The sequence below is a fragment of the Mastomys coucha genome, unplaced genomic scaffold (assembly GCF_008632895.1).
Source record: "Mastomys coucha isolate ucsf_1 unplaced genomic scaffold, UCSF_Mcou_1 pScaffold20, whole genome shotgun sequence".
Lineage (NCBI taxonomy): Eukaryota > Metazoa > Chordata > Mammalia > Rodentia > Muridae > Mastomys > Mastomys coucha.
Window position 1 is genome coordinate 89,967,425 of NW_022196903.1, and position 26,345 is coordinate 89,993,769.

At 40.5% G+C, this 26,345-nt stretch overlaps 1 protein-coding gene across 3 annotated transcripts in view; it reads left to right on the top strand.

The window, feature by feature from the left end:
- Positions 1-17,347: 17,347 nt before the first annotated feature.
- Tafa1 (TAFA chemokine like family member 1) overlaps positions 17,348-26,345 on the top strand; it is a 510,281-nt gene continuing 501,283 nt past the window's right edge. The window contains exons 1-2 of one of the 3 annotated variants that reach the window (XM_031382684.1): positions 17,348-17,819; positions 19,828-19,948. In XM_031382684.1, the coding sequence (XP_031238544.1) occupies positions 19,831-19,948 (118 nt within the window). In that variant the 5' untranslated portion in view covers positions 17,348-17,819; positions 19,828-19,830. Of the gene's footprint in view, positions 17,820-19,173; positions 19,949-26,345 lie in introns of those variants that run through there. The other 2 variants (XM_031382683.1, XM_031382681.1) reach the window with 2 other exon arrangements.

Consider the following 26,345-nt stretch of genomic DNA (forward strand, 5'->3'; position numbering starts at 1 on the left):
GCTCAGTGCTTAAGGGCTCTTGCTGCTGTCCTTGTCAGGGAACCAAGTTTTGATTCCCAGTATCAACATTAGGCAGTTCACAACCACTTATATCTCTATTCCAGAGGATCCCATGCCTTCTGGCTATTGTGGGCATTGCACACACATAGTGCACACACCACATATGTACACATAAAGAAATCCTCCTACCTCCTCCCTCTCTCTCTCTCTCTCTCTCTCTCCCATTCCCCATTCTTCCTTCCCTCTCTGCCCTCGTGTGTGTGTGTGTGTGTGTGTGTGTGTGTGTGTGTGTGTGTATGTGTGTGTAAGAAAACAGGTTTCCTGAGAGAGCACTAAGGGGCAGCAGGCTGTGTAGTAACCATTGTGGTGTCTATTCTAGTTTTTTTTCCTTTACTTGTGAGTCTACTTATATTCTCAGTAGCCACTGATAAACATTTACATAAACAAACACACACAAAGCTACTTGTAGCCCCATAAATTCAATTGCATTCTCCTTAAGGGTCAGTCTTCTTTGGTCCTGTTTCCACATTTGGACGATTATCTGATGACAGTACATGGACATTCCTGATTGGACAAGCTTGAGTCATGTGACTGCCCCTTCCGTCATAGAGCATTTCAAAGCACTGTGGTCAATGGGCTTTGTGCTCTAACCCAGAGAGTAGAGATGAGAGAGTAGGAAGCTTAGTAGTCATGCTAGGGTATCATTACAAACCTCTTTTCAAAAACCTTGAAGAGGGATAGGAGAGAACTTTGTAAGAGAACCACCCCATTCACGGCAAGCTTTACACTTAAGAGCCTACCTCCATCAACACTTCTCATTGATTTCCTGTGGCCCAGAAACAGAAGTATTGGCTGGAACTTCTTGTGGATGCCTGTGAGAAATAGAAATGAAGCTTCCAAGGTATACTCTTAGGTCTCCAGTAGAAGCATATAGGCTTAGAGGCAGCGTGTATTTACTTGGACAAAACTCATGTCTGTAACCATGAGACCGCACACAAAATGGACAATCTCTAGTTGACTTGTGAACATTTTCCCAGTGATGTAGGAAAAGTAACTAAACATCACCAAGGGTAATAAATTATTATAATGCTATATGAGTCAGAAACCTCTGAAAATTATCTAAATTCTAGTTTGTAATGTGGGAAACACTCACAAATTACTAATATGAAATGGTACCCTAGAGGAAAACTGACTTGCTATTCTTGGCCATGCAAGTTCTGCCAGAGGGTATCAGGACTGTTGTGGATATTCATTGGGCACCAAAAAACTGAGGCAATTTCATATGCCAGCCCTTCCTCCATTGTCACTTGGCTCAGAAAATTTCATGAAATTATACAAATCCCTGAAATCTAATATTTTTATGTGATAAAATTGTGTAAGAGGAGGGGGTGGAAGAGAAGTTTGGAAAATATGATGACAGATGGCAAGTGGGCTCAGGCACATAGCGTTCCTATATATAGGGGAGGGGACAATCTGGTTAATCAAGGGGAGGGGGAGCATTTTTAAATTTAGATCCAAGTATTTTATATATTCAGCAACATCATGTGTAGTGTAAAAGTGTACCGAAGCAGCTGAGCTGGGTAGAATTTTTAATGTTTTTTTTTTTTTTTTTGGTTGGGGGTGAACTGTGTGATCTATATTTTCAACAGCTTTACATATTATTTCATGGTGTCTACATCTGAAAATCAAATTGTATCCATAGGTTTAGAGTATGTCTTTTGAAAGAGGATGGAGAATATCTATTTCTAGAGGGTTTCTTCTAAGGAAATCTAAAGGCATTTATAAGACTATGGTCATTACAACTAATTTAGCACACTGGAAAACTTAGGCAAACATTCTCAATGAAAATGATTCTGGGGCTTGGTGGGATGTGCGATGGGGAGGCAGTGGAAATTCCCGAGGGCAAAGCCCAGCTTTACATAACTCAGGACAGGTAAACTGTGCTGCCTGGCATAAATCACTTCAGATCTTTGGATCCTAATTTATCATTAAAATGATCATTCAGGGGCTGAAAAGATTCAGTGGGTAAAGACATTGTTGTACATATGCAAACACCCAAGTTTAAATGTTTGGAATCCACATAAAACCAAATGTGATGTCATGAGTCTGTCATCTTAGCACTCCTGCAGTGAGATGGAAGGCAGAGACTTGAGAATCCCTGGAAGCTCATGGGCCAGCCAGAATAGGCAGTTTGGCATCAAACCACAAGAGAAGGTGAGGACCAGTATCCCAAGTCTAACCACCTTAATGTCTAGTGGGAAATCTGGTGCTGAGTGTACACTGGGCTTGGTTTTTCTAAGCAAAGGACTTTCCCACCTCATGTGTTTATTGTCATTTCCTAGTACTGTTCTCACCCTGAACCCTCCTTCAAAAGGACTGTTGGTGACATGGTTAGGGACATGCCTCTCATGTCTTTGTACAAAGGGAAAATTACGTCCTGTCCTGAAGTTGTCTTAGATGAGAGGAAGGCATCTTTCCAAGAGATGTTCACAAACTTTGGCTGGCCCCAAATGACTTTGCTTCCCACCTGCAATGATGATCAGGAAATGGGTCTTCCATTTATCATAGGGAAGACTACTAATATTACAGCCAGCTCAATAGAGAAGTTGTTAACATGAGTGAAAACCAAGGCAAGAGATATATTTAAAGCAAGCAACATTGAAATCTGATAGACATTCCTTGGAGTGCTTACTCTTCATCTATTCTGTGAATTTAAATAAAAGCTGTGGTGGGTGTGGAACCATGATAATGAAGTGGAGGTTTCATATGATAGCTATTACCATACAAAGTACATAGTAAGCACTCAATAAATATGCCTACATTGGACTAACCTTACATCTGTTAAACATAGCGAATGTGTTTTTAAGTTGGCAACTAATTAAGACATTGCAGGTATTTCTGGTGTTGCCATAGTGACACAAAATCTACCAAAATAAGTTTTTGTTTTATCACAGTGGTTTTCAAACTTGGCTGCATATTGGAACTAACTAGGGAACTGTGAAAAATACCATTGCCAGAGTCTATCATCCAGAGATGCTAATTTGATGGATCTCGGGGTGGCATCTTGGGGCAGAGAGGCATAAATACACCATCCCTTACTGAGATTCACTGCCAAGCCCAGGGACCTCTGGCTTAAGGAATATAAGCAGAGTCCAAGGTTTCCTCAACTTACTTTTATAATACTCTTTCCCTCTGCTCTAAACTAGTAACGGCTAGATTCTCTTGTCTGAGCTGGCACCATTACAAGTACCACACATTCTCCATTACAGTATAAAAAATGCTATATGTGAGGGTGGAGACCAAGAGTGGGGAAGGCCCACTGTCAATATGGTGTGTGAGAAGAAAGAGATGAAAGGATAGGAACGAGAAAAGGAGAAGGGAGGCGAAGAGCACTTCCTTCTGGTGCTGGGATGTGGTGAGAGAGGCACTTTTAGGCACGCTGAGTTTCAGCATCCCACACAAACACCCATGTTCACATAGACACATCATCTGAAACTCTTTCCAGCCTCCTCCCGCTCAGCCCACTGCCAACCACTCACTTAGCATCTTGCTGAGAATTTATAAAACATCTCATACATGAATAAGTGAGAAGTGACTGAGTTTGTTCATTCATTCACACATTCATTTATTCATATTTTCTATAAATATTGATTGAGTATCCACTATGGACCAGGTATCTTGCCAGACAGCAAGCAAGCAGAAATGATCAGAACAGGGAGCTTTCAGATTTTACCAAAGCCCCCAATTTTGAAAGCATTTGAGATAATGAACCTGGGTCAAATGATCTACCATCTTTCCATGAGTTCTTGAATTCAGGTCTCTGTATATTGCTAAATGAACTAATGACAGAAGGCAAGAGTCAATGAATGGAGATGAGTAGGCAGATGGGTAGGGAGGAAGAAAATGATATTAGATTGAAACTATGGATGGATGTTATTTCATTCTAGCCACCATGTGGGTACTGGAAATTGAACTCAAGACCTCTGGAAGAGCAACATCTCTCTAGCCCAAGATCTGTGGTTTTTAAAATAATCAAGTGTAGCTGTGCTCCCAGCATCCAGGAGGCAGGGACAGGGAGATTCAGACTAGTCAGTGTTACACAGTAGGATAATTGTTTCAAAACAAATAGAATCCTACCTCAGACATCATTATACACTGTGCATTTTGGTAAAGTAATGCATGTTTGCAAGCAAGGAGTGATGGCATCAGAGAAAGTCTATACCCAGGGTGTTCAAAACCAACTTGGGTAAAGAACAGGATGATAGAAAGGCAAAAGAATGGATAAAAGCTTTGAATGGAGAAGTGGAGAAGAATGCAAATACATTTGCGGGGCTGAAGGGTGCTGTGCTTTCCCGGATGGTATGGATTTGAGCAGCAGACTCAGGACACAGAGCAGAAGACAATACTGCAAATGGAAGCAACACTGACTCTCAGGGATAGAAAGGATCAGGGTCTAGGTAGACAGGGGGAGCCGGGTGAGACTCCACGGAAAAATGATCTACAAGTCCCAAGTCTAGAGAATTTGAGTTAAAAGTAGTAAAGTGGATGGGGCAGTTGACAAGAAATAGAGGAGGGGGCTTGTGTGGATGTTTCAAATACAGTTGAATTTGCAAGGGAAGTGCAAAAACATCCTAAAAGTCTGAAGAAAAAAATCTTACAGTATAGAAAAAAACAAAACAAAACAAAACAAAAAAACCTGATCAAAGCTAACAAACAGCACACCAGCCCAGCTGATAAGCATCTTCCACTGGTCCTGTGCATGGCCTCAAAGTGCACACCCACATAGGTGGAGCTGAGAATGGCATAGTTGGGTTCCAGAGCAATTTGGTCATCTATGTCATACTGTCTTAGTGACCAGGTCAACAACAAAGAAGCAAAAGGAAGAAGACCCAGGGAAGGGACTGGTAGAGAGGGTCACCAGAGGTATGTTTCTCTAGCAGGTGTGAGACCTTGGTTAAAATTCACATTAAAAAAATTGTCCTATTACTGGAAATTCCTTAATTCCTAAAATTAAAATGAAAACCAGACCAAAGAGAATAGTTAGTCAGACATATTAATATTGAAAGAAAACTTGGAAGAAAAATGATTTTAAAATAAATCTTATATGAATGTAGGGAGTCAAGAAAAGTTAAGAGGATTGCTTCCCTAAAAGGGAAAGGAGATGGAGTCTTTCCTGTTGTATAAGATCCCATAGAGATACATTCTCTTATTTTGGCTCCATCTCATCGAAGTAGGAGCAACCACATTAGAGATGACCAACATGTATGGACTACTCCGAAAAAGAAAAGTATGTTATGTTGGTTAAGCCACCATTGAAGGGAGAATTACTGGTTTGGAAAATGTGATATCCTAAAGAGTTGCAAATTGCAAAATAAATTTGAAGTGTTTTTCCCTTTTGTCAAGAAAGGGTCTCACTGTGTATCCCTGGAACACTTGGCACTCACTACATATTTCAGGCTGACCCCAGGATTGATAGTATCCTCCTGCCTTAGCACCTATGTGCTAGTATTACAGGAATGAGTCACTATACCTGGCTCAGTACAGGAAATGTTGACAGTTCAGTATTTAGACAAGTAAGAAATCCAATAAATATGTATGCTTGGAAAAGTGCTAGGCATATGCACACTTGCATGTGAGTGCTGCAAAATTTACGGTAGTACATCAAAGATGACTTCAAATTCTGTATTTAGATCTTGAGTTTTCTACCTTTCTAAATTGATGTGCATGTGTGACATGAACTCAGAACAAAAAAGACTATTTAGGGGCAGGAACAGCACCAGCAAGTGGGGGGAAGGCTGTATGGGGGAGAGTAGTTGGGGGAGAGGAAAGGCTGTATGGGGGAGAGTAGTTGGGGGAGAGTCAACATATATATGTACACAGATATCACAGTAAAACTAAAAAAGAAAAAAAGAGACAATTCTAACTAAAGAGATACCAAAGACAGAAAAACATGAGTATGTATTTTTGTAAGTAGAAAGATTATAAATATGTAAAACTGTAAAAAAAAAACCACATTACAGCTTTGATCATAAATGGATCATCTCTTCAATATCTGTTCTCCTTTCTCATTGTTATTCTAATGTTTCCCATGTGATACCTCCCTTATTCTCTCTCTCTCTCTCTCTCTCTCTCTCTCTCTCTCTCTCTCTCTCTCTCTTAGCTTATGGGTGGGGGATTGGGCATTATTCAGCACTAAGCCTATCACTGTGATCTTTCCTCCTGGTCCAGAGAGTGGCCCAAGGAGGTATAGTGACTCAAACTAGGTTCAAGAGACATGAAATGATTTTCTATATAAGCTAAAAGGAAGATGTCCTTGTTTCTGTGGCAGAGGTCACAGGTGCCATCACCTGTATATATTTACGTGCCATGGCCAACTAATGGTGGCTTTGTTGCAAAGCATAGTTCTACTCTGCACCAGCAAGGTCGAAGAAAGCACAAGCTGTGCCATCAATAATAGGCCACAGACTGGAAGATGGTGAATTACCTGAGAATATCTGCCATAGCTTGTCTCCAAACTCATGTCATGGATGAGCAAGCACAGAGCCCAGACACCTGTTAGCAGTCCCGGCACATCTATGATGAGAAGATTGCTTTGGAATAGATATCCTAAAAGGCAAAGGAACAATGAGAAAAGCAGCAGCTAGGCCTTCAATGGCGCAATGGACTTGTAGAAGCAAACTGACCCGGACACGAGCTCACTTGTGGGCTGTCAAACACTAAGAAACCATACATCTTTATTATTTTCTTGTTTGGATTGTTTCAGGGTTTCTTTTTTTCTTTCTGCAAATGGCAACCATCATTTACAACCTACATCCTTCTTTTGTGTCATTAGCATCTTAGAAGATTGATGTCTTTGTCTACTTGCTGCTCCTATAACTGAACACAGTAGACTGGGTAATTTATAAAGAATAAAGGTTTAATCAGTATGTAGTTCTGGAGGCTGCTTGATTCAAGGTCAAGGTACTATATCTGTGAAGCTCTTCTTGCTAGTGGGGAATCTGCAAATCTGTCAGAGGGTCAGGGGTTACTATATCATGAAAGGGGTACATAAAAGAGACAGAGCTGGGTTTGTAACAACCTACTGTCAAGATAATGCACTAGCTCTTTGGTCCACAGATGGACTAACCCATTCATGGAGGCAATAGCTCTTAAAGCTCCTACCTGATTCCAACTCTCAATACATCCAAATGGGGACTTTATTTCAACATGAGCTTTGCTGAGGACATTTAAGCCATAGCAATTACTATCTTCCTTCTAACTTCTGCCAGCTACCCAGTGGCCCAGGTCTTATTTTCTCTGACCTTGATAGTGAGTGCCAGTGCTATGCTTTCTAACTCGGTAGCCACTTGCTGAGCGTGGCTAAGTTTAAATAAATGTAAAGTAAAATGAAATAGAATTTAAAACGTACTTCCATAGGTCTACGAGCTACATTTCAAGAGCTTAACAACTAGTAGGGTAGCGGGTCCCATATTTGCCAGTATAGAAAGAGAACATTTTCTAGCAACAGTGGTGTGTGTGTGGGGGGGTATGGGGGTAGGCCACAGGACAGCCTCAGATGTCATTTTTGAAGTATTATCAACCCCCTTCTTTCCCTCTCTTTCTTTCTTCCTTCCTTTCTCTCTTTCTTTCTTCCTTCCTTTCTTCCTTTCTTTCTTTCTTTCTTTCTTTCTTTCTTTCTTTCTTTCTTTCTTTCTTTCTTTCTTTCTTTCTTTCTTTCAACAAGGTCTCTCATTAACATGGAACTTACCAAGTAGGCTATACTGGTTAGCCCATGGTCCATCTATCTTCTCCTCTGTAGCACTGGGTGTATAAGTGCATGCACCCATGTCCAGCTTATGTAGATTCTAAGGAATCGAACTCAGGTAGTCATGGTTCTATGGCAAATACTGTCTGAGCTATTTCTCCCGTCTGGGTAACCTTTGTTCTCATACTATCTAGCCTATGCTAGTTAATCCTCTGTTTTCCCATAAGTACTCCCTTCTCTTATGTCTTCTTAGTTCTGCCAGAAGAGAAACACTAAATTAGGAGACTTTGGGAATCCCCTCTAGGTTTAATATAATACAACTTCAACTATTTTCTTTTGCTTTATGTGTAGATTTTTTCCATTCTTCAGGGTTTATGTATAATGTGGCATTGGGCCATATTTGGCTATTAAATCCTTAGATAAAAGGCTGAAAATAGAGAACAATTTTTCTTCCAGCAAAAACAATTTAATTTAAGTTGTAAGGATTTGTATCAATTACATTTGTATTGCTGTGACAAAGCTCATAACAAAGCAACTTATAGAAGAAAGTGCTGAATTGGGCTTACAGTTTCAGGGCTTTCGAGTCCATGAGAGTAGAGCAAAGTCATGGCTGCAGAAATAGCAGAGAGCTCCCATCTTAATCCACAAGTAACACACACACACACACACACACACACACACACACACACACACACACACAGAGAGAGAGAGAGAGAGAGAGAGAGAGAGAGAGAGAGAGAGAGAGCAAGCGCACATACAAGAGAATGAAAACTCAAAGTCTGTCATTAACCAGAGACCAAGTATTCAAAGACATGAACCTATGGAGGCCATTCTCATGTAAACCACCACAGGTCTAAACAATGGATGGGCCTCTTTCCTTGACGGAGTATCAAAGCAGAGAGCCATACACAAGGCAAAGCAGCCACCCTGATTGTGTCACTATGCATAAATGAATACATTGCTCACCAAAGAATGTGATGGAGGCAGTAGAGGAAAGAATGAAAAAACAACAACAACATTGTCCTATTAAAAATAGTTCTTTGTGCATGATCTCTAGATGGTGATCTATAGTTTGGTCCTTGGTTTGTTCATTATTATTTATTTTACTTATTTATTCATTCAAATACCTAAGTATGTACTTCACCCTAGGCAGTATACTAGGTCCTGAGGATGAAGCAACAAACAAGCATTTCTTCTGTTCATTTTGGTAATTAAGTAAATCAGATATTAGACAAAAATTTCAGAAATAGCTATTCACACTGGTAGTTAAGGCTATAGAGGTGATAGCCCAAAGATTGCAGGAACACCTCATATAACCCCCTGATCTTCTCTGAGCATTGGGGAAGGTTTCGGGGGACCATTTTCTCATCTCACTCAATTGCCCAAAAGAAGGAATTGGTAAACATGTGTGTTAGTCATTTTCCGTCTTTTGGGGATAAATTAACCAACAGAAACATCTTAAAGAGTAGCTTGTCTTGGCTCACAGTTCAAGGGTGAAGTCCATCATAGCAGCAAAAGCCGGAGACAGCAAGTTACATTGCATCTTTAGGAAGCAGAAAACATTGAATGATGGTACTCCACCTAAGTTCTCATTTTTATGAAGTTCAGAACCCCAGTCTATAATTGCGCTGCCCCCTGTGAAGAATGGGTTTTCTACCTCCACCTGATTTGATTAGTCTCTCAAAGATGTTCTGATATGCATGTCTCCTTGATTATGACTCCAGATTCAGTTAAGCTGGTAGCATGAACCATCACAACATGTTTATAAGAGATGAGAGTTACAGTCTAGCCAGGGGCCAGCTCAGGCCCTGGTCATGAAATTTGTCTATCCTGGTCATGAAATTTGGATTTTATTTGAATCTCAGTGGAACATCTTTGAAAAATTTCAAACTAGCAAGAGTAGCCTGATCACCCATAGGTATTGAACATGTTCCAGTTCTGTACAATATGAAGGAGATGTTGATAGAAGATGCACACTCCCAGGAAAGTGAATTCCACAGGAATGTGCTGCTATGGGTTAGATAAAGATGATTGATGAACTTTAGGTGATGGTGTTTGAAGGAAGAAGGAATCAATGGAGGATCCGAGGCATGGCTGGGAAGCAGAAGTAGTAGAAAGTAGTAGAAAGAAGCAAGTGGGTATAGAAATTCATAGAAAGGGATGTAGCAGAATAATGTCAGGCTCAAGTCAGTGAGTGAATCAAAGCCATTTATTTAATGGTAATGGGACTGGGGGAATTTTATTTCAGATTAACTGGAAATCTGAGGGATTTTTTTTTAAAAGAAAAATAGCAATAACATTTTTTTTTGTGTGTCTGCAAATGGTATACATATGTATACATATTCAGATGTGTCGGGTTATTTGTGCAAGTGCTTTTGCACATGGGTGCATGTACCTACAGAGACTTGAGGCAAACATTGGGTACATTCCTTGAATACTTTCCACTTTGGACACTGAGGCAAGCTCTCTCAAAAAAGAAATGCAGAATTTAACATTTCGGATCATGAGAGCAGCCAACTTGTTCTGAGGGTCCCCTTTCTCTGCCTTCTGAGTTCTGGGATTACAGGGATATGCTGTGTCCACCATTTGTATGGGTTGTAGGGATCCAAATTCAAATCCTCAGAAGGTAACACTTTACCTTCTGAGCCGCAACACCATCCCTAGATCTGAAATTTTCACAGTGCAAAATATCATGGGATTGTTTTTAGTTACCAAAGCAATGGTTATCACACCCCTTATGTGCATATAGCTCATGTTCACACCCCTGTAATGAAGTGACCCCTGTTCTCATGCTTACCAGCGCACTCCTTACATTGCTTAGAGAGAAGGGTAGGCAGCCGCTATGATTTAAGCTTTATCTGTGTCCTAAAAAGACAATAAAGAAATCAGGAGTCGAAGAACAAAGGAAACGACCTCATTCTTTCTTTGTCTTCTGCCTACAAGACAGAGACGATAAGTAGTGAGCAGTGAATTCTACTTGATAAAGTAATTGCTGGGATAGGCTGTTGGAGTTGAAAAATGAGACTCCTGTGTGAAGGTTACCTTTTCAGCAGGCCTCAGGAAAATCTTGCTTCTGTCTTATTGTTCTTACAATTACAAAATTTTACCTTCTCTATTCAGATCTAAATAATAAACTCTCACCATTTTCATAACAAGTAATTTAGCTTCACAGATATAATTTTGTTATTACTGACAGATTTTTAACTTTTAAAAATTATTTTATTATTTTAGATGACTGAGTATCTTGCCTGCTTGTATGTATGTGTACCATATGCATGTCGGGTGCCTGAAGAGGCCAGAAGAGGGAGATGTTTGCCCTGAAATTGGAGTTATAGACAGTTCTGAACCACCATGTGGATGCTGAGAACAAAACCTGGGGCTTCTGCAAGAGCAGCCAGTCCTCTTAGTTACTGAGCCATCTCTCCATCCCCTATTACTCACATGTTTTATTCTTTCCTAAGCAGTAATAGATTTCTTTGTTGTTAGCATTTTCATTTATTTTATTTTACTTTTACTTCTTAGGTTTTTTTAAATGTCAGTTTGTTCTAGATTTTAAAAGAATTAATTGCTCCCATCTTCATTGTGGCCACTGTGAAGTTTACTTAGAATCAAAGTAGTGCTGTCTTTGAGTGGCTTTATGTCTTAAAAGTCATATTTTCCTCTGGCTTGTTTCACTTTTATGATGAGACCTATGGTATTATAATTATGGGTTAAAATTTATTGTTTTCTACTAATGTTGTTTGCCTAGAATTTGGTTGCTTAGCACCTGTGTTCTAAGAATCAGAAATAAATCTGAATCATAATTCTTCAGCCTTGCTAGACAGAAATGGGACCTTATTTTTATCATCCAGTTTCTCTGAAATTAGGTGTCCTTAATAAAAAAACACCCATATATCAGCAATTTTGTGTTAAATGAAACTATATGTAAAGGCCCAAACTAGTATAGAAATCTTCTTTCCCCACTAAAAGTAGTGACACAAGAATCAGCATCATCAGATCACATACTCTACCTTTGTTTTCACCTAATTTTTGTTCATAATATTTTTGTTATCCAGTGTTATTTGATATAATACAATATACAGTAGAGAAGTGACCGCCTTCATTCCTTTTCTTGTAGCTGTGATAGAATACCCTGACCAAAGCAACTTAAGGAACCAGCTGTGTTAGCACATGACTTGAAACCCAGAACTTGGGAGGCAGCGAGGCATAGGCTGGTGGATCAATGTGAGTTCAGGGCCAGCCTAATGTAGCCATAGTGAGTTTTGGGCTAGCCAGGCTACACAGTGAGGTCCTATACCCCCAAAAAAGCATGGGTAAGTGGGAGAAAGGGTTTGGTCTGTCTGACAGATGCAGAGGAATATGAGTTCATTGTGACAGGAAACACATAGCAGCATAGGCAGGAGGTTGGGTGGTCACATGACATTTATATCCAGGAAGCAGAGAGGAAACAGAAAATGGGGCCAGTGTGTAAAGATTCAAGGCACCCCCCCCCACACACACAAACACTTCCTTCGGTTGGGGTACACCTCCTAAAGACTCTTATAATTTAACCAACAATGATATCCATTAGAGATCAAGTCTTTAAACACGTGAGCTCATGTAGGACGGTTCACACATTTAAGCCATAACAATAACTAAGGAAGAGTATGTGACAAATATTATCATATTTAGTTCTTAAAGCTAAGATGAATACATCCTACGTTCTTGTATGTAACACATAATAGGGCTCCATCATAGATGGATAAGTGGGACTCTGTGAAAAAATTGTTGGAACACAGATGTCTTATGAGATTGGGTTCAAGGAGGGAGACAGTGTAGCATTATAACATAGCAAGGAAAATGCTTTCACAAGGGAGATATAAAATCAACATTGTAGACTAACTAGTAGGGAGCCTCCCAAATTGCACCATCTCCCAAATGAAGAACAGGAAGAGAGGGAGTAAGAAAGGAAGAAATGAAAAAGGAGAAAAAGAAAGAGAAAGGAACAATATGAGAACATGAGATTTAGAGGTATTGACGACACTGGGATACCAATCTTCTCAATGCTCCTTCGTCCTTTGTCTATGCCAGCATTTTTATTAACTAATTGAGATAAAATAAGGAAAGAAGAAGCAAGAAACAAAATTACCCCCCCAACAAAAAAAAAAAAAAAAAAAAAAAAACCAACCAAGCTGTGGCTTCACAGCCAGAGTGTGTTATCTCCAGAAAGATTTCATGCCCAGTTAAGCCATGTGACTTCGCACTGAAGCCTGGAGTGCTTCTTACTCTAGTCGTCACTCATCTAAATTCCTTTCATTGTTTTTCAACTTAGAAATATGCAGACATAAAATTCTGCACATCTCACATTTTCTTCTGTACATTTATGAATTAAAATTAACTAAATTATTAACTTGCTTGTTCTTAAACTGAAGTTAAGGACAGCTTTCATTTCCAATAATCAGAAAGTGTAGAATGGGGTCGATGGGAACTTTTTGTTATTGAGTAAAAACCTGGCAGGATTTGTTCCTACACAGAGTTTAGTTCCTTGGACAGGTTTCCCAGGTTAGTGTTTTTAATCACGCTCACTGTGTGGGACATTTATATAGAGATTCATCATCATTTAGAGCTACAGTTTCACCTGGAACAATGTACACTTTAGGTGTAGTTCTCTACCAAGACTGTTGGGCAGCTGAGGCTAAGGCCACCTGCTGACCTTGAAGAGGACCTGAGCTTAATTCCCAGCACTCATATATCTGCATACAACCGTCCATACCTCCAGCTCTGGTTTCTCTGGGTCCCAGGCATGTATGTACATACATGCAGGCAAACACTCATGAAAAATAATTCATTAGCACAACTGGACTGGATGTTTGCTGTTCACTTGGTTCCTTCTGGGCCTCAGCTTCCACCTCTTTTCCACCGATGTTTCTTTCACCTAGATTTCCATCCTCTTACAGCACCTCTAACCTCTGCATACCCACTTTTCCTACTGCAGGGCAGTTTGCTGAATGTTTGGAGCTCTTTGAATATTCTGGATGCTTTAATATTACCTCCCATGTCCCTGCAGGGCTTTCTTTGTGATTTTCCATGGAAGAAATTCTAATGAATAGGCTATTTTTTTTAAATAAAAATGCATATGTATACATACCTATACAGTACTATATTTAAAATATCTATCTTTAGGAATTTAACCCAGAACATGATTTGAACCCCCATAATACTTAGAATATTTTGAATTAATGAAACTGGAAGTTAAAAATAATAAGCCTGTAGTCCTTTGTAGGCCTCCTTCTTTCAAATACTGTGCTAACATGACAGTGGCCAATCACCATCAACCACATGAGGTATCAACTTATATATCACTCCTTACTGGGATGGCCCTGGGTCTCTAGTCCCAATACTCCATGCTTTGTGATTATGAGTGCACTGACAAACAACAACCATCAGATTCCCATCACAGTGGATTCTGTGAAGGCAAGAGCTTGAATGGCACACTGCTGTCTCCTTGGGGATAGCTTGGGATGGAACAAAACAATTTAATTAGGAAATGAGTAATACAGGTTTAAGTCTTTATCAATCAGGATTGTCAATTTTATGCTATAATAAAGTTACAAGTCTCAGTTGCTTTGGCAACTACTGCCTATTCACTGTGTGTATCCCTCTGGGTTAGGAGGGGAAGAGGAAGGGCCTTTTGTCATGTGGTCCCTCTGTGATCTGATCTGGGCTGATAGTCTAGACAGCTAGTCCCTGCTCCATAGGCAAAGAGAGATCTGCATGGTATTTCTCTGAACATTAAAACCCCAATCCCATTGTGATATACCTGCACTCAATGACCAAAACTTTAAACCACAACCAACCAACAGGGTGCCTGCTCTCTATCGTACCACCATCATCAAAAGATGTAAAGGCGCAACTCCCTGAAAGGCAGGGGAATAGCTTCCATTAAGTTGAATCTCTGCATTTCTTAAAGTTGGGGAGATGGCTTAGCGCTTAAAAGCACTTGCTGTAAGGATTTAAGTTCAAATTCTCATCACCCATGTCAAAACCATTTATGCTTATAATCCCAGTGCTGTGCAGGGCAGAGACAGGAGGGGTTTGGTGGCTACCAATCTAGCTTCAGGTTCTCTGAGAATCTCTCTCAAGACAATAAAAAGGGTAAAGATTGATAGAGCAAAACAGTTTACATCCTCTGGCCTCTGCACACAAAGGCACAACACATACCTATACCACAGACATGCATAGTCTGCACATACATATACAGACATATGTAGACATACACAGTCTGCACATACATATACAGACGTATATAGACATACACAGTCTGCACATACATATACAGACGTATATAGACATGTATAGTCTGCACATACATATACAGACGTATATAGACATGTACAATCTGCCCATACATATACAGACATATATAGACATGTACAGTGTATTTGCTGATGCATATGTTAGAAGGAGATGATCACTGGCTACAATGTAACAGATTGCAAAGTATCTGTTGGGAAGAAATAGATGGAGTGATGTTGACATTCTTAATTCACTCATTTCATTCATCATATGCATGTTTAGAATGTTATAGCAAATATTATGTACATATATATGTATATATATATTGAAATTTCCTACCGTGCCTTGAACATGACCCACGAGTTCATGCTTCAGCTGTATTAAAACTGAATTATAGTCTAGCAACTAGGTTAGTTCTTTGTTTAATCCCTAGAAATAAAAATAAGATTATAGCATTTCAAAATGGTAGCATTTATTAGCATATGTGAATTTATTTTTAATGTAAATTCACTTGCAAACCAAAGTGAGAAGCCCCAGAAATCATGGAGCAAAGGCTGTCTTGAAAACCTGGATGTTTCAAATGTCTAGAACAATCTATGTCTCTAGAGAAAATGACTAAAAAATTTTGAAACTGCCTTAATGTAAAACAGATAAAAATGTAAAGGCAGATTTTAAATTTATTTTTTCATAAATTCCTTTATTGGAAGACTAAAGAGTTAGGCCCTTGCACAGAGCACTTGAATTGGGAGCCTGTCACCTTGAAAGAGTTTTGTTTGCTTTCTCAACTTCCCTCCATGTTCCTCATTTGTGTAATAGAGATGATGACAATGCCTGTCCTCTTAAGTTAGTAAAACACTTTAGATTGTGTCTTACAAGAGAGAGTTCAGAATAGTGTCAGCACATGGGGAAGGTGTGATGAACTCTGACTCCTCTTCCTGGGGCTGTTTCTCTTGTTGTCTTGATTCTAAAGCAAGAGAGTAAGTGTCTTATAGACACCCATTAGTGAAGGCAGCAATAATGAATGACAGAAGCATACAAATCCAAACTAAAACTCTGTCATTATTAATTAACTTGATTGTTATTTTGAAATCTGGTTTATGGAGGTAGTAGGAAAGAAGGGAGGAATGGAGGGAGGGAGGGGGGCATGGAAGGAGAAAGGAGGGAGAGAGGAATGGAAGGAGAAAGGAGGGAGAGAGTAATGGAAGAAGAAAGGAGGTGCCGTCACTCAAAGAGCAGTGGGAAAGATGGATGTAACACCAAGACAGTCTCCCCCTTTCACTGTAGAGCATAGGAAAGAAGGTTGTTCTCAGGGATGCACCCAGCATTCAGCCTTCTTTATAATGCCCACAAAAGGCAAAAGAATTCTCAGAAACTTTGAAGTTTTCAAGGCAAGAAAATTGTGAGAACAGTCTCGGTTCTGAAAATAATGTAGAGGACTTAAGGCAGTGACCTTTGACATTGGGGATCACACCAGTCTTGCTTTCTGCTTTATCCCAAGCATCTGTCACATAGTAGGTGTGATGTGAGCGACTTGTGAAGCCATTGAATGAGCATTCCAGAGAATTATCACAGAGCAGCCTCTAAAGGAAAAGTAGGTCATCTCCCATGCGTCTCTGAAGTTTAAGTACAATCATAGTATATTTCCAGGGAAGCCGGGGTTCACACCATAGTACTAGAGATGCAACTGAACTTCTGAGTGTTTCCCCTTTCCATCTCAGCATGCTATTTAAAGAGAGCAAAAAATACTTTTTACAAAGAACCTTGAGCATATTTCTTCATCATCACTCAGTCTCTGGTGCCAGCAATGATGTATTTCTACTTATTAAATATGTTAAATAACTCCTTAGATTTTTTTTTTTAATTTTGCTTAGGAACACAAATACCAGTTGTATTTCAGATAAACTGTATTTCGAGAAATAAGCTGACAAGACAACTAACCGAAAAAAAGCCTCAGGATAAGCCTAGCTATATTCGGTTAGCTTGCCTGCAAGAAGAAGATTCAGGGGTTAGACCTGGTACGTGCTTCACTTTCCCATTTACTGTTTGAAGCCTAAAAGCCATTAACATTATCAATATGTTGCATGATGCTTTCTTGTCTTTCATTTTTCAGTCCTCTGGCATGAGAATGGTATAAGAAAACAAAACAAAACACAAACAACAACAACAACAACAAAAAACCCCTCTAAAACCTCCACCAGAGACTATCAGGTGATATCATGTTAAAGTGCTGCTTGAGTCATGGGAGAGTTAAGGGCAGTCATTAGAATTTACCTTATCTATAATCGAGGGTAATGTCACTTTAAGACATGTGAGACTTTAGAGAGGAGGGGTGTATTGAAACAGACTCCCGCTACTTACGGAGGTATAGCAGCCCTGCTCCTACATTTCGCTGCCTAACTCTGTCCTGAATGTACTGGAGTAGGGATGGTCTGTCCGTGGCTATAAACTGCTTCTCATCAGGAAACTACATTAGCTCACCATCACTTCAAAGGTCTCGTCAGACAGAGGTGACGCCAGGAGATGATTTAAAGGTGAACATGACAAGGTTTCCACCCCTCAAACCTTGGTTCCTTTTCTGACAATACAGTGAACGAACCCAACATCTTCACAACTGTGGAAGCAGGACTGGAAGAGGAAAGCTTGCCTTTTTTTTTTTTTTCTCAATTCTTAATAAAGAATTGCTGGGAAGCATTCTCTTTGAAAAAAAATCTCAGAACTGTGGCACAGATGGATTTTAAAAAGTGTTAGCTCTTTCCAATGAACACTAGGAGGGTGCCCTGCTCTTGGCTGGATTTCTCAGGTAAGAAAGCCTTTGTAAGATTTAAGATTCAGAAAGCTGATTTGCAACATATTCAGAGAAGTATGCAAGACTAGATGCATTATTTGGGGGGAAACACTACCACAGAGCAGAGCTCTGCCAGAGAGCAGCCAAGAGAAGAGAAATTCAGGAGCTTGGGAAGTAATGCTGAGAATCACAGAAAGTTAACTGGGGGGACAAGAAGGAAAGAAGGAAAGAAGGAGAGCAAGAAAGGAAGAGAGGAAGGAAGAAGGAAGGAAGAAAAGAAGGAAGAAGGAAGGAAGAAAGGAAGGAAGGAAGGAAGGAAGAGAAAAGCCCTGTAATTGTGAAGTCACAGCATGTTGTGTGTGTGGGTTAAATGAGCAGAAGGAGAGTCTCTGAAGAATCGTTAAGTTTGATGATGGTTAGATTTTTTTTTCCTCCCTGAGTTAAATTTCCAGTGCATTTTAACAGTGATGGCCGAATAGCAAATGCATACCGGGTCACCTCTGTTTTGTCTCTCTGTAATTTGCAGGCTATTCTGAAAGGTTCTAAAATGCATTCATTTGGGGATTCACAGGAGGGGAGTTGCTATTTACCTCTGCTGATGAGAGTGCGTCTCTGCTATCCTGCTAGTTCTGAAAACAATGAGACAAAGCATGCTGTATACAAAAGTAAACAGTGGGCCACCAAACTAGAAACTAATTAGAAAATGCCTGGTCCATCTGAGTCATTGCCTGGGGCATGGATGGCTCCATGCTGCTGGAAAGAATGTTTCCCACTTCTCACTTAATTACAGTTGTCACATTTATGTATTGTCATCCTCAAAGCCATTCTCAAACACTCCATCTCTGAAACCTGCAAATTACCCAGAATTATGCACATGCATATATATGTGTGCACAATGCTTATTTTTGCTGAAGATCACTGGTTTAGATAAAGTACCAATTTCCACAGCTAAGGAAGGCACACAGGGAGGTTTCATACATAGCAGGTTTTCAGCATGGGAAATTCTTGAAGGGTATCATTTGACAGAGGAAAGGTGCACAGCCTTGATGGCACAGCCCCTCTCTGAGCTCTCAGAGAGGAAGGCATGTCACTCACTGAATTCTTATATAGGGGATGCTTCCTATTACTGGCTGACTAAGGACGATGCTTCAAGTTTGATTAATTTGGCAATATGAAATGCAGCATAAGGTGTTGTTTGGGAAATTGGACAATATGTAGCGCCGTTGAGCTTCTGTAGCTCCTGAGGTGCTCATAGGTGCAGAGAAGATTGTCAAAGTTTCAGTGCCTGAGAAAAGGTATATGCTCAGCCATATAAATACACACACCACCTGTATATACATATTCATCGGTGCTCCAGCAAATGCCACAATGGGATCTTAGGAGGCAAAGCAATACTGTAAATTATGGCTTGCTGTTGGAGAGACGTATAGACTTTTCCTCTGAAACTCATTCTGGCTGAAGACACGGTGCCTTCTGATTTCAAGTCTAGTCAGAAAGATCCGTTCTATCGGGAGATTACAACATGCCTCTGAGAAATGATTACTTAGTTTAGAAGACAGCATTGCGATTAAAAATTCATGACTGTAGAATTAAAAAAAAAAAGAGCCCACTCTTTTCTTCCAGGCTTATGTCAGACTTGCAATGAAGTTAGAATAAGCAAGTCTACAGCTACCGACTGCCTGGGAAAACTAGTTCGCAGATCTTTTTGTAAAACTGACTATCTTGATGGGCATGTAATGTTTGAATCTGCCTAGTTAACAGTGGCAAACTTTATTTTTGCATTTTGGGCAATCATTGGACTCTTGCAGAACTCAAGGGACATACTTATGAGCTTCTGGAAAGGGTCTTCAATCCGACTCCCCAGCATGACCTCTACAGGACCGTTCCTTCTAGCCAGCCAAGTAGCAAAAGAACACAACGTCTTCGTCTGAGGTCTCCCTTTCCCTGCTCAGTGGGCTCCCTCCATACCGCTCTAGGGGCTTGAAGCCAGGGGTAACCTGTTCTTGTCTGATGTTCTCTTTAGAGAATGGCAATGGTCTCTGCAATGTCCTGGGTCCTGTACTTGTGGATAAGTGCTTGTGCGATGCTGCTCTGCCATGGATCACTCCAACACACCTTCCAGCAGCACCACCTGCACCGGCCAGGTAAGTGGGGGAGCAGCCTCCCCAGGAGGGCTCCTCCAACCTCACCACGGTCTCTTCAACAGATGGCGGAATGCAAGTGACAGAAACTGCTATGGTGTGGGCAGTTTGCCTTTGAATTCTAAGACATGTTGTGGGCTGGATGCTCTGGGGGAAGGAGAGTGTACAAAAAAAAAAAAAAAAAAAAAAAAAAAAAAAAAACCGCCTCAGAGATATTTCTGTTAACTTCTAAGAAAAGGTGCGTTTCTCTAGAGGAGCAACCCCCCAACCACCACCCTCTTCCATACACCTTGTTCAGGAGACTGATTTGGCTTTGGACTCTAGCAAACTATTCTACAAAAGGTGGGGGTAACTTTCAAAACCAGAGGATTGGGAAAAGGATGTATTCCCCTGGGGCAAGTTTATACCTAGTGCAGATACAGTCATTTCAGACTATGTGGCTAAAGAGTCCACAGATGCGTTAATGACCAGACTAACTTTAGGAGTTGTCAATGAAAAAGAAAAGGAAACAGTGACTTACTATGTCGTGTCTGGTTTAATTTGCATCCTGTCTTCTCTCCCTTCCTCTCTTTACTTTTGTTTTCTCCAGTATATTCGGTGCCCCCACCCTTTTTTCCTCCCTCTGTTGGCAGTTTCAGGAACAAGTTCGCTCTGGCATGGTTTTTGAAAATTTCCTTTATTGATTTACTTTTCCTTTTAGTTCCTGGTGCAGTTTGCTTTCCTCGGCTTCTAACTTCCCTCCCATCACTCTCCAATCTGGATTTTTCTCTCTTTGCCTCTTCAGCTCTCTCATTCCCAAGTCGCTCCAGGTTTCGATTGTTCTTAAGCTTTCTGGTTGCTTCTCGGAATGGTTCCTTTCCATTTTCTGCGTAGCAGTCGTGTTTAGCCTTTGTGTTCTTTCCGCCGCACCCCCTACCTCAAAGTCCTTGCTGGTACCCTCTGATGGTGAAGCCCAACGTTCCGGGGGGACCAGTTGCACGCCCAAGTTCCCGCTCCTCGATTCGTGGGTGCTGCCGCCCCTCCCTCCAGATCCCTCTCCATATCCTTCCCTGGCCTCCTGCCATCCACAGGGCTTCTCTGTGTGGCAGGCAGGTTCGCAGTCTGCGTGCTGTCTTTTGTGGCTCCGCAACCTTGACTGTGTGATTCCCTGCTCTTGTTTTGGCCTTCTCCAATCCCTCTCCCGGTGTCTTTTGCTGCCTCTCGGGGCTCAGCTTCCAGTCTGGGGCAGACTGGATAGAGATGGGAGGGTGCATGCCAGCGCCCGCCTGCTGAGTCTGCAGCCCTTAGGTGCAGAGGAGGGCCGGGGGCGGAGGCCAGCTGTCCCCCCATCCCAGCCTCCTTCTTTTTGTAAGTCGGGTCAGCGAGGGAGAGAGGGGGCGCTGGTGCCCCTGCGGGTGGGCATGGAAATCACTCTGCTGCCGCGCGGGTGCTGCTCGCCTGTGTTTTCTGTGTCCTGTGTGCAGACCCTGGCACGGGAAGCTCCAGATTCCTGCCAGAAGCTTCAGTGCCAACATGGAGGGAACACAATCTTTGATTTGGGGATCCCTGAGCTATCTCCAATCACTTAATAGTCAATCAGTTCTGGCAAGAAAAGTCTTCGGCTTGTTACATAGTCATACAAATAATCCGGGAAATGCGGAGCCATTAATCCGGACAGTACTAAGCATCCTGTTCAGGGTTAATTCATATTGCTATTTCCATCTTTGTGTAAGTCGGTATAGTTCACCCCCTTTTCCCAGACAACAGAAGTAGAAGTTTGGAGGGGCTGGATGACAAGCCTGAAGCCACCCAAAGAATGGTTGTCGATGGGAGGTCATGTATGTGATTCTGTCACAGACGGGAAAATATCCTGTAGCATACAACATGACTATACCAGGTAGCCTCTTTGAGAAGCATTAGATATAATCTATAACTTTAAGGTCGTGTCAATACATGTACCCATTTAAGGGGCCAGCCAGTCTGGGAGTTAGCTGAAGCAACATCTGTCACTTAACTTTGGTGATCTGACCTTAGAGGAGTGACTTTTCATATTTGAACTAATTTACCCATTAGGACATGGGGGAGGCGGATGAGGGAACAACTTCCTAGGAAGTGAGAAACGCTATGTGCATTGTGAATTGAATTTTCCTCTATCAGCCATAGCAGACTTTCTGTGTAAGAGACTACGACCTGTATGTTAGAGATGTTGATTGAGTCAAATTTTACAGTTCAGACTGCTAAATAAATCTACTTGGCCAGGACAAAAGCTTGTTGCTTTTGTTTTTTTCCAGCCATGAGATGCATGGCTAGGATATGCCAGTGATTACAACCTGTCTTTATTTTGTGCATGTAGTCACTAACCCAAAACAAAAGAAGATTCCATAATTTGTAATGGGTTATCACATAGTGTGTGTCTACTTGCTTATGGGAGCTGGAACTATTGTGTGTAACAGAAATTCCTATCATCTTAGGTCTTATTAAGATACCATGATTTTTAAAATTGAGAAACATATTCAAGACTCTGACTGAAATTAAACTCATTACTCATATTTCCCCTTATCTACCATAGAATTTGCTCATTACAAGACAATACATGTTGGATCTATACCTTAAATATTCCCAAGAACTGTGTTGCCAACAAGTTTACCCCCAAATACTCACTCTTTGAGCCCAATTTCAGCCTTATTGTAAAAAGGAGGAACTATAAATGCCTCTTCAAGATGCAGAGAGATTAAAATTATGTTGATTTGGAAGGCCAGTGGGTTTTGTAATGTGCTTATTCAAGAACTTCCTTAGGATTTCCCCAATAGCTGGGGAGATTAAAATGGTCAATCTTGGTCCTAGTAATCATCTAAATTATTTCAGTCACTCTTTAATGTGCTCTCCTGTTTTGGTTTTAAGAGTAAAAAAATGTTTCTTCTTTTTTGTTCAGATAAAAGTGTTGTGGCATTTTCCTCTGTGGGTCTTAAATGGCCAGGGGTGCTAATGAAATGTATGCACAAACAAAGAAGCAAACAACAAAACCAGGGCCAGTAGTCTGTGGCAACCCGCCCTTAAATGAGCAAATACATAAATAAATAGTTGGATAAATGAGCAACAAAAGGGAAAACACAATCTCATTCTCTCAAATTGGTGTGAATAAGTGACATGATGAGAACAAACGAGACAGTATCTGGCCCCGGCCTGGCTACATTTGCCTAAGCTTGAAAAATCGGTTCCTTCACAAGGCAGAACAGTGCACTTGGCATGCATGCCAAGCATGTAGAAAAGTGCAAAATGACAAATCTTTCACCAGGAGTGTGTGTGTGTGTGTGCCAGTGGGTGTGTATAATGGGGGGCTCAAGAGACACCCTCACCTCCTTAGGAATGGTAGTCCTCCCCGCTCCAGTCAGTACCTCACAGGCAGCTTCACAGTCCCCTCCACAGCAAGATTGATGGTGTTCAGATTGCAAGCAGGCAATTTCAGTCTCTCAAGAAATAATCCACAATGCTGACAGATGAGAGGAATTTGACGAGCCATTCCCCTTGTTGAGACTGCGCCTCACCTGGATGGCACCAGCCAGCCAGGGCCTGTTAAGGGAAATGGTTAGAGATTTGGGCCAATTTCTGCTGTCATAACATGAAATTGGGACAGTGTTTTTGTAAGGCCATACATTTGTGATCTGTCTCCTCAGTGTAGTGGGTTTGCACACAAACAGAATGAGAATATGTTAACTAGAAAACTGACTTATTTTAATGCATTTGCCTGTATCCCTTAAGTACTTCCTATTTTTCATATTTATAGTATTAGAAATGCACCATTTATTTTCACTTACTCACTAGTTAAGGGAGATTAAAACACTCAATCAAATGAAACTGAAATTTAAAATTACATAAGTGAGTAAAATGTTCTATAGATTAACAGATTCACAGTTTCAATAATTGAATATTGGAATAGTTTTTATCTGGGGAACAACATAGGAAGTTGCTATGACAACTTGAAAAACATTTGTGCCTCCCCCCTATCTCCATACCAAACCTTTGGAAGGCCACTTAATTTTTAAAAGACCAGCTTCACAATGGAAATTGAATGTAGCATCTCGATTGTTTCCCATAACTACAACAGCCTAAATTCTTCACACTCAACAGAGAGTGCATGGAAGACAAAGGACAAATGGTCTGCCAATTGAGCCTTCCAATTTAAGATTATGCTTGCTCCTGATGTGGATAAGTGACTTACAATGACAATTTTAATGTTTACTTTATTTGAGGTATGTGAGTGGATGTGGGTGTGTGTGTCAGGGGTGTCTTTGAAACAATAGAATAGGAATCTTCTCAAAATTCTTTTGCAAGACATGAATCCCTGGGATTCTTTAGTAAAATAAAATCATATTCCTATGAATTACATGAGGCACAAGTTAGAAGTAAACAATGAATCATTTGTTCTTGAGTCAATGCGATTTCGTTGACGTTGGAAATGATATATAAAAGCTTGCTCTGAAGAGAATGTCTATATAATTTATACTTGACAAGATTTAAATTGTATCAAGCAAACTATATACATTAGAAAGCCACATTTGTAACTTTATTATGTAGTGAACATCACCATCCATTTTAACATAAGGATTTGGGGTAAATTAATAAAAATTTGTACACACCTTACATTAGTTTTTACCCTTCCATTAAAAACTGCATTTTAAGAAACTACCTTAGGGGATATATTTTAGAGGCCAAGCTGCTTTTCAATAAAGGGTTGCTTTATAGTTTTAGTGTTTAAGAACTAGTGGGTACAACTGTGGTTGTACATTTTCCTTTTAGGAATGCCTACTAGAGCGAAGTCTCAAAGTGTAGTGGATTGGTGTTAGGATTGGAGCAGACAAGCTGTTATTTGGTGTAAGCTGGTGCTAGTGATAACGCATTGATCATCTGATCGATGACAGTGACCTCTTCCAAGAGTCAGAGTATAGCTATGGACATCAAATAAAATCCTAAATACCAGGGCCAAGTAAAGATACAGATACATATTTCCTGTCACTGCCATGAACTTGGAACAGAATGATGACAATACATTATAAATGGCTACCGATTTGAGCATAGGACCTTGCTCATACTAAGGACAATAGGTAGTATACGCCACTGCAAACAAAGTATTTAGTACTGGCACAAATGAACATTCGTTGTCAATCGCTAAGTTCTTAAACTTCATTGGAGATGACGATCTGACCTCTTAATCCGAAACACCGCAAAACATTTCAGTTTGAGTACACTGAAGCCTGCGAACCACTGTCCCACAGGTTTATCATGGGATCGCTTAAAGTGTGAAGTGTGTGAATGTAGACAGGCACTGCCACCTCTAGATGCTTATCCCTAGGGGAAAAAAAATTGGACAGGTGTGAAAAAACATGTTGAGGCCTAGTCGTTGCCGTCACAGTTCTAATGGCAAAACAGAGTTTCAGCTCCATCAAAATGGGATTGATAAAATAAATTATGGCACACATCTACCCAATGGGATACAGTGTGGCCAGTACAAAGGATGAGCTATGTTCATTGTGTGCTCATATGGAAAAATCCCTCAGACATAGTGCCAAATGAAGGAAACAAGAAGCAGAATACTGTTTTCAAATAATTTGAACAAATGCAAAAAATATCAAAAGGTTATGAAAATCAGTAAAAGATGAAGAAAATCCTCAATGACTTAGATGGCTTAGTTTCTAATTTGCATGTATTTATACACAAAATGGGGTTTGGTCTATATTTTCATGCCTGTACATGACATTCTGTTCACATTCTGCCTCCTCCTACCATCCCTTGGCCTTCTTTCATGTTCATTTATCCTCTTGAGTTCCTCTCTTCTTCATGCCTTTTTAAGGCTTGTTTTTATTTTGAATGGTGTGTATGCACATGTCTGTGGGTGGGTATGTACCCAGGAGTGCAGGTACAGGAGGGGGCCAGAGGTGTTCAATGCCCTGGATCTGGAGTTACAGGTAGTTGTGAGCTACTCAGTGTAGATGCTGGGAAATAAACCCATGAGCTTTGTGATAAAAGTTAGCATTCTCATAACTACTCAGCCACCTCTCCAGCCACATTGTGTCTTTATTTTTTAAAAAATGTATGTGTGAGCCAATGAGTCTAATTAGGATTTCTTATAGGAATATTGGGGGCTGTTATTTCCTGGAGCATGAACACCCTTCCAGTGGAAATACCACTAAAGAAAACTTTTCTCTTGACTGTCGATATATTTTCAGGGAGGGGTGAGGTCTCTTGTGTCCCTCCCAGTCTATGACATCACGTTGATGGCCCTAATTTTATGTAAATTTCTCGCAGGTAAACACACTTGCTGAGAGTTCAAGAGAGCCATAGCCATGACTTAGGAGTTTTACTTGTTGTTAGTCTATATTTTTAATTCATTATGATATGAGTGTATACTGCTTTTTAATGAAAG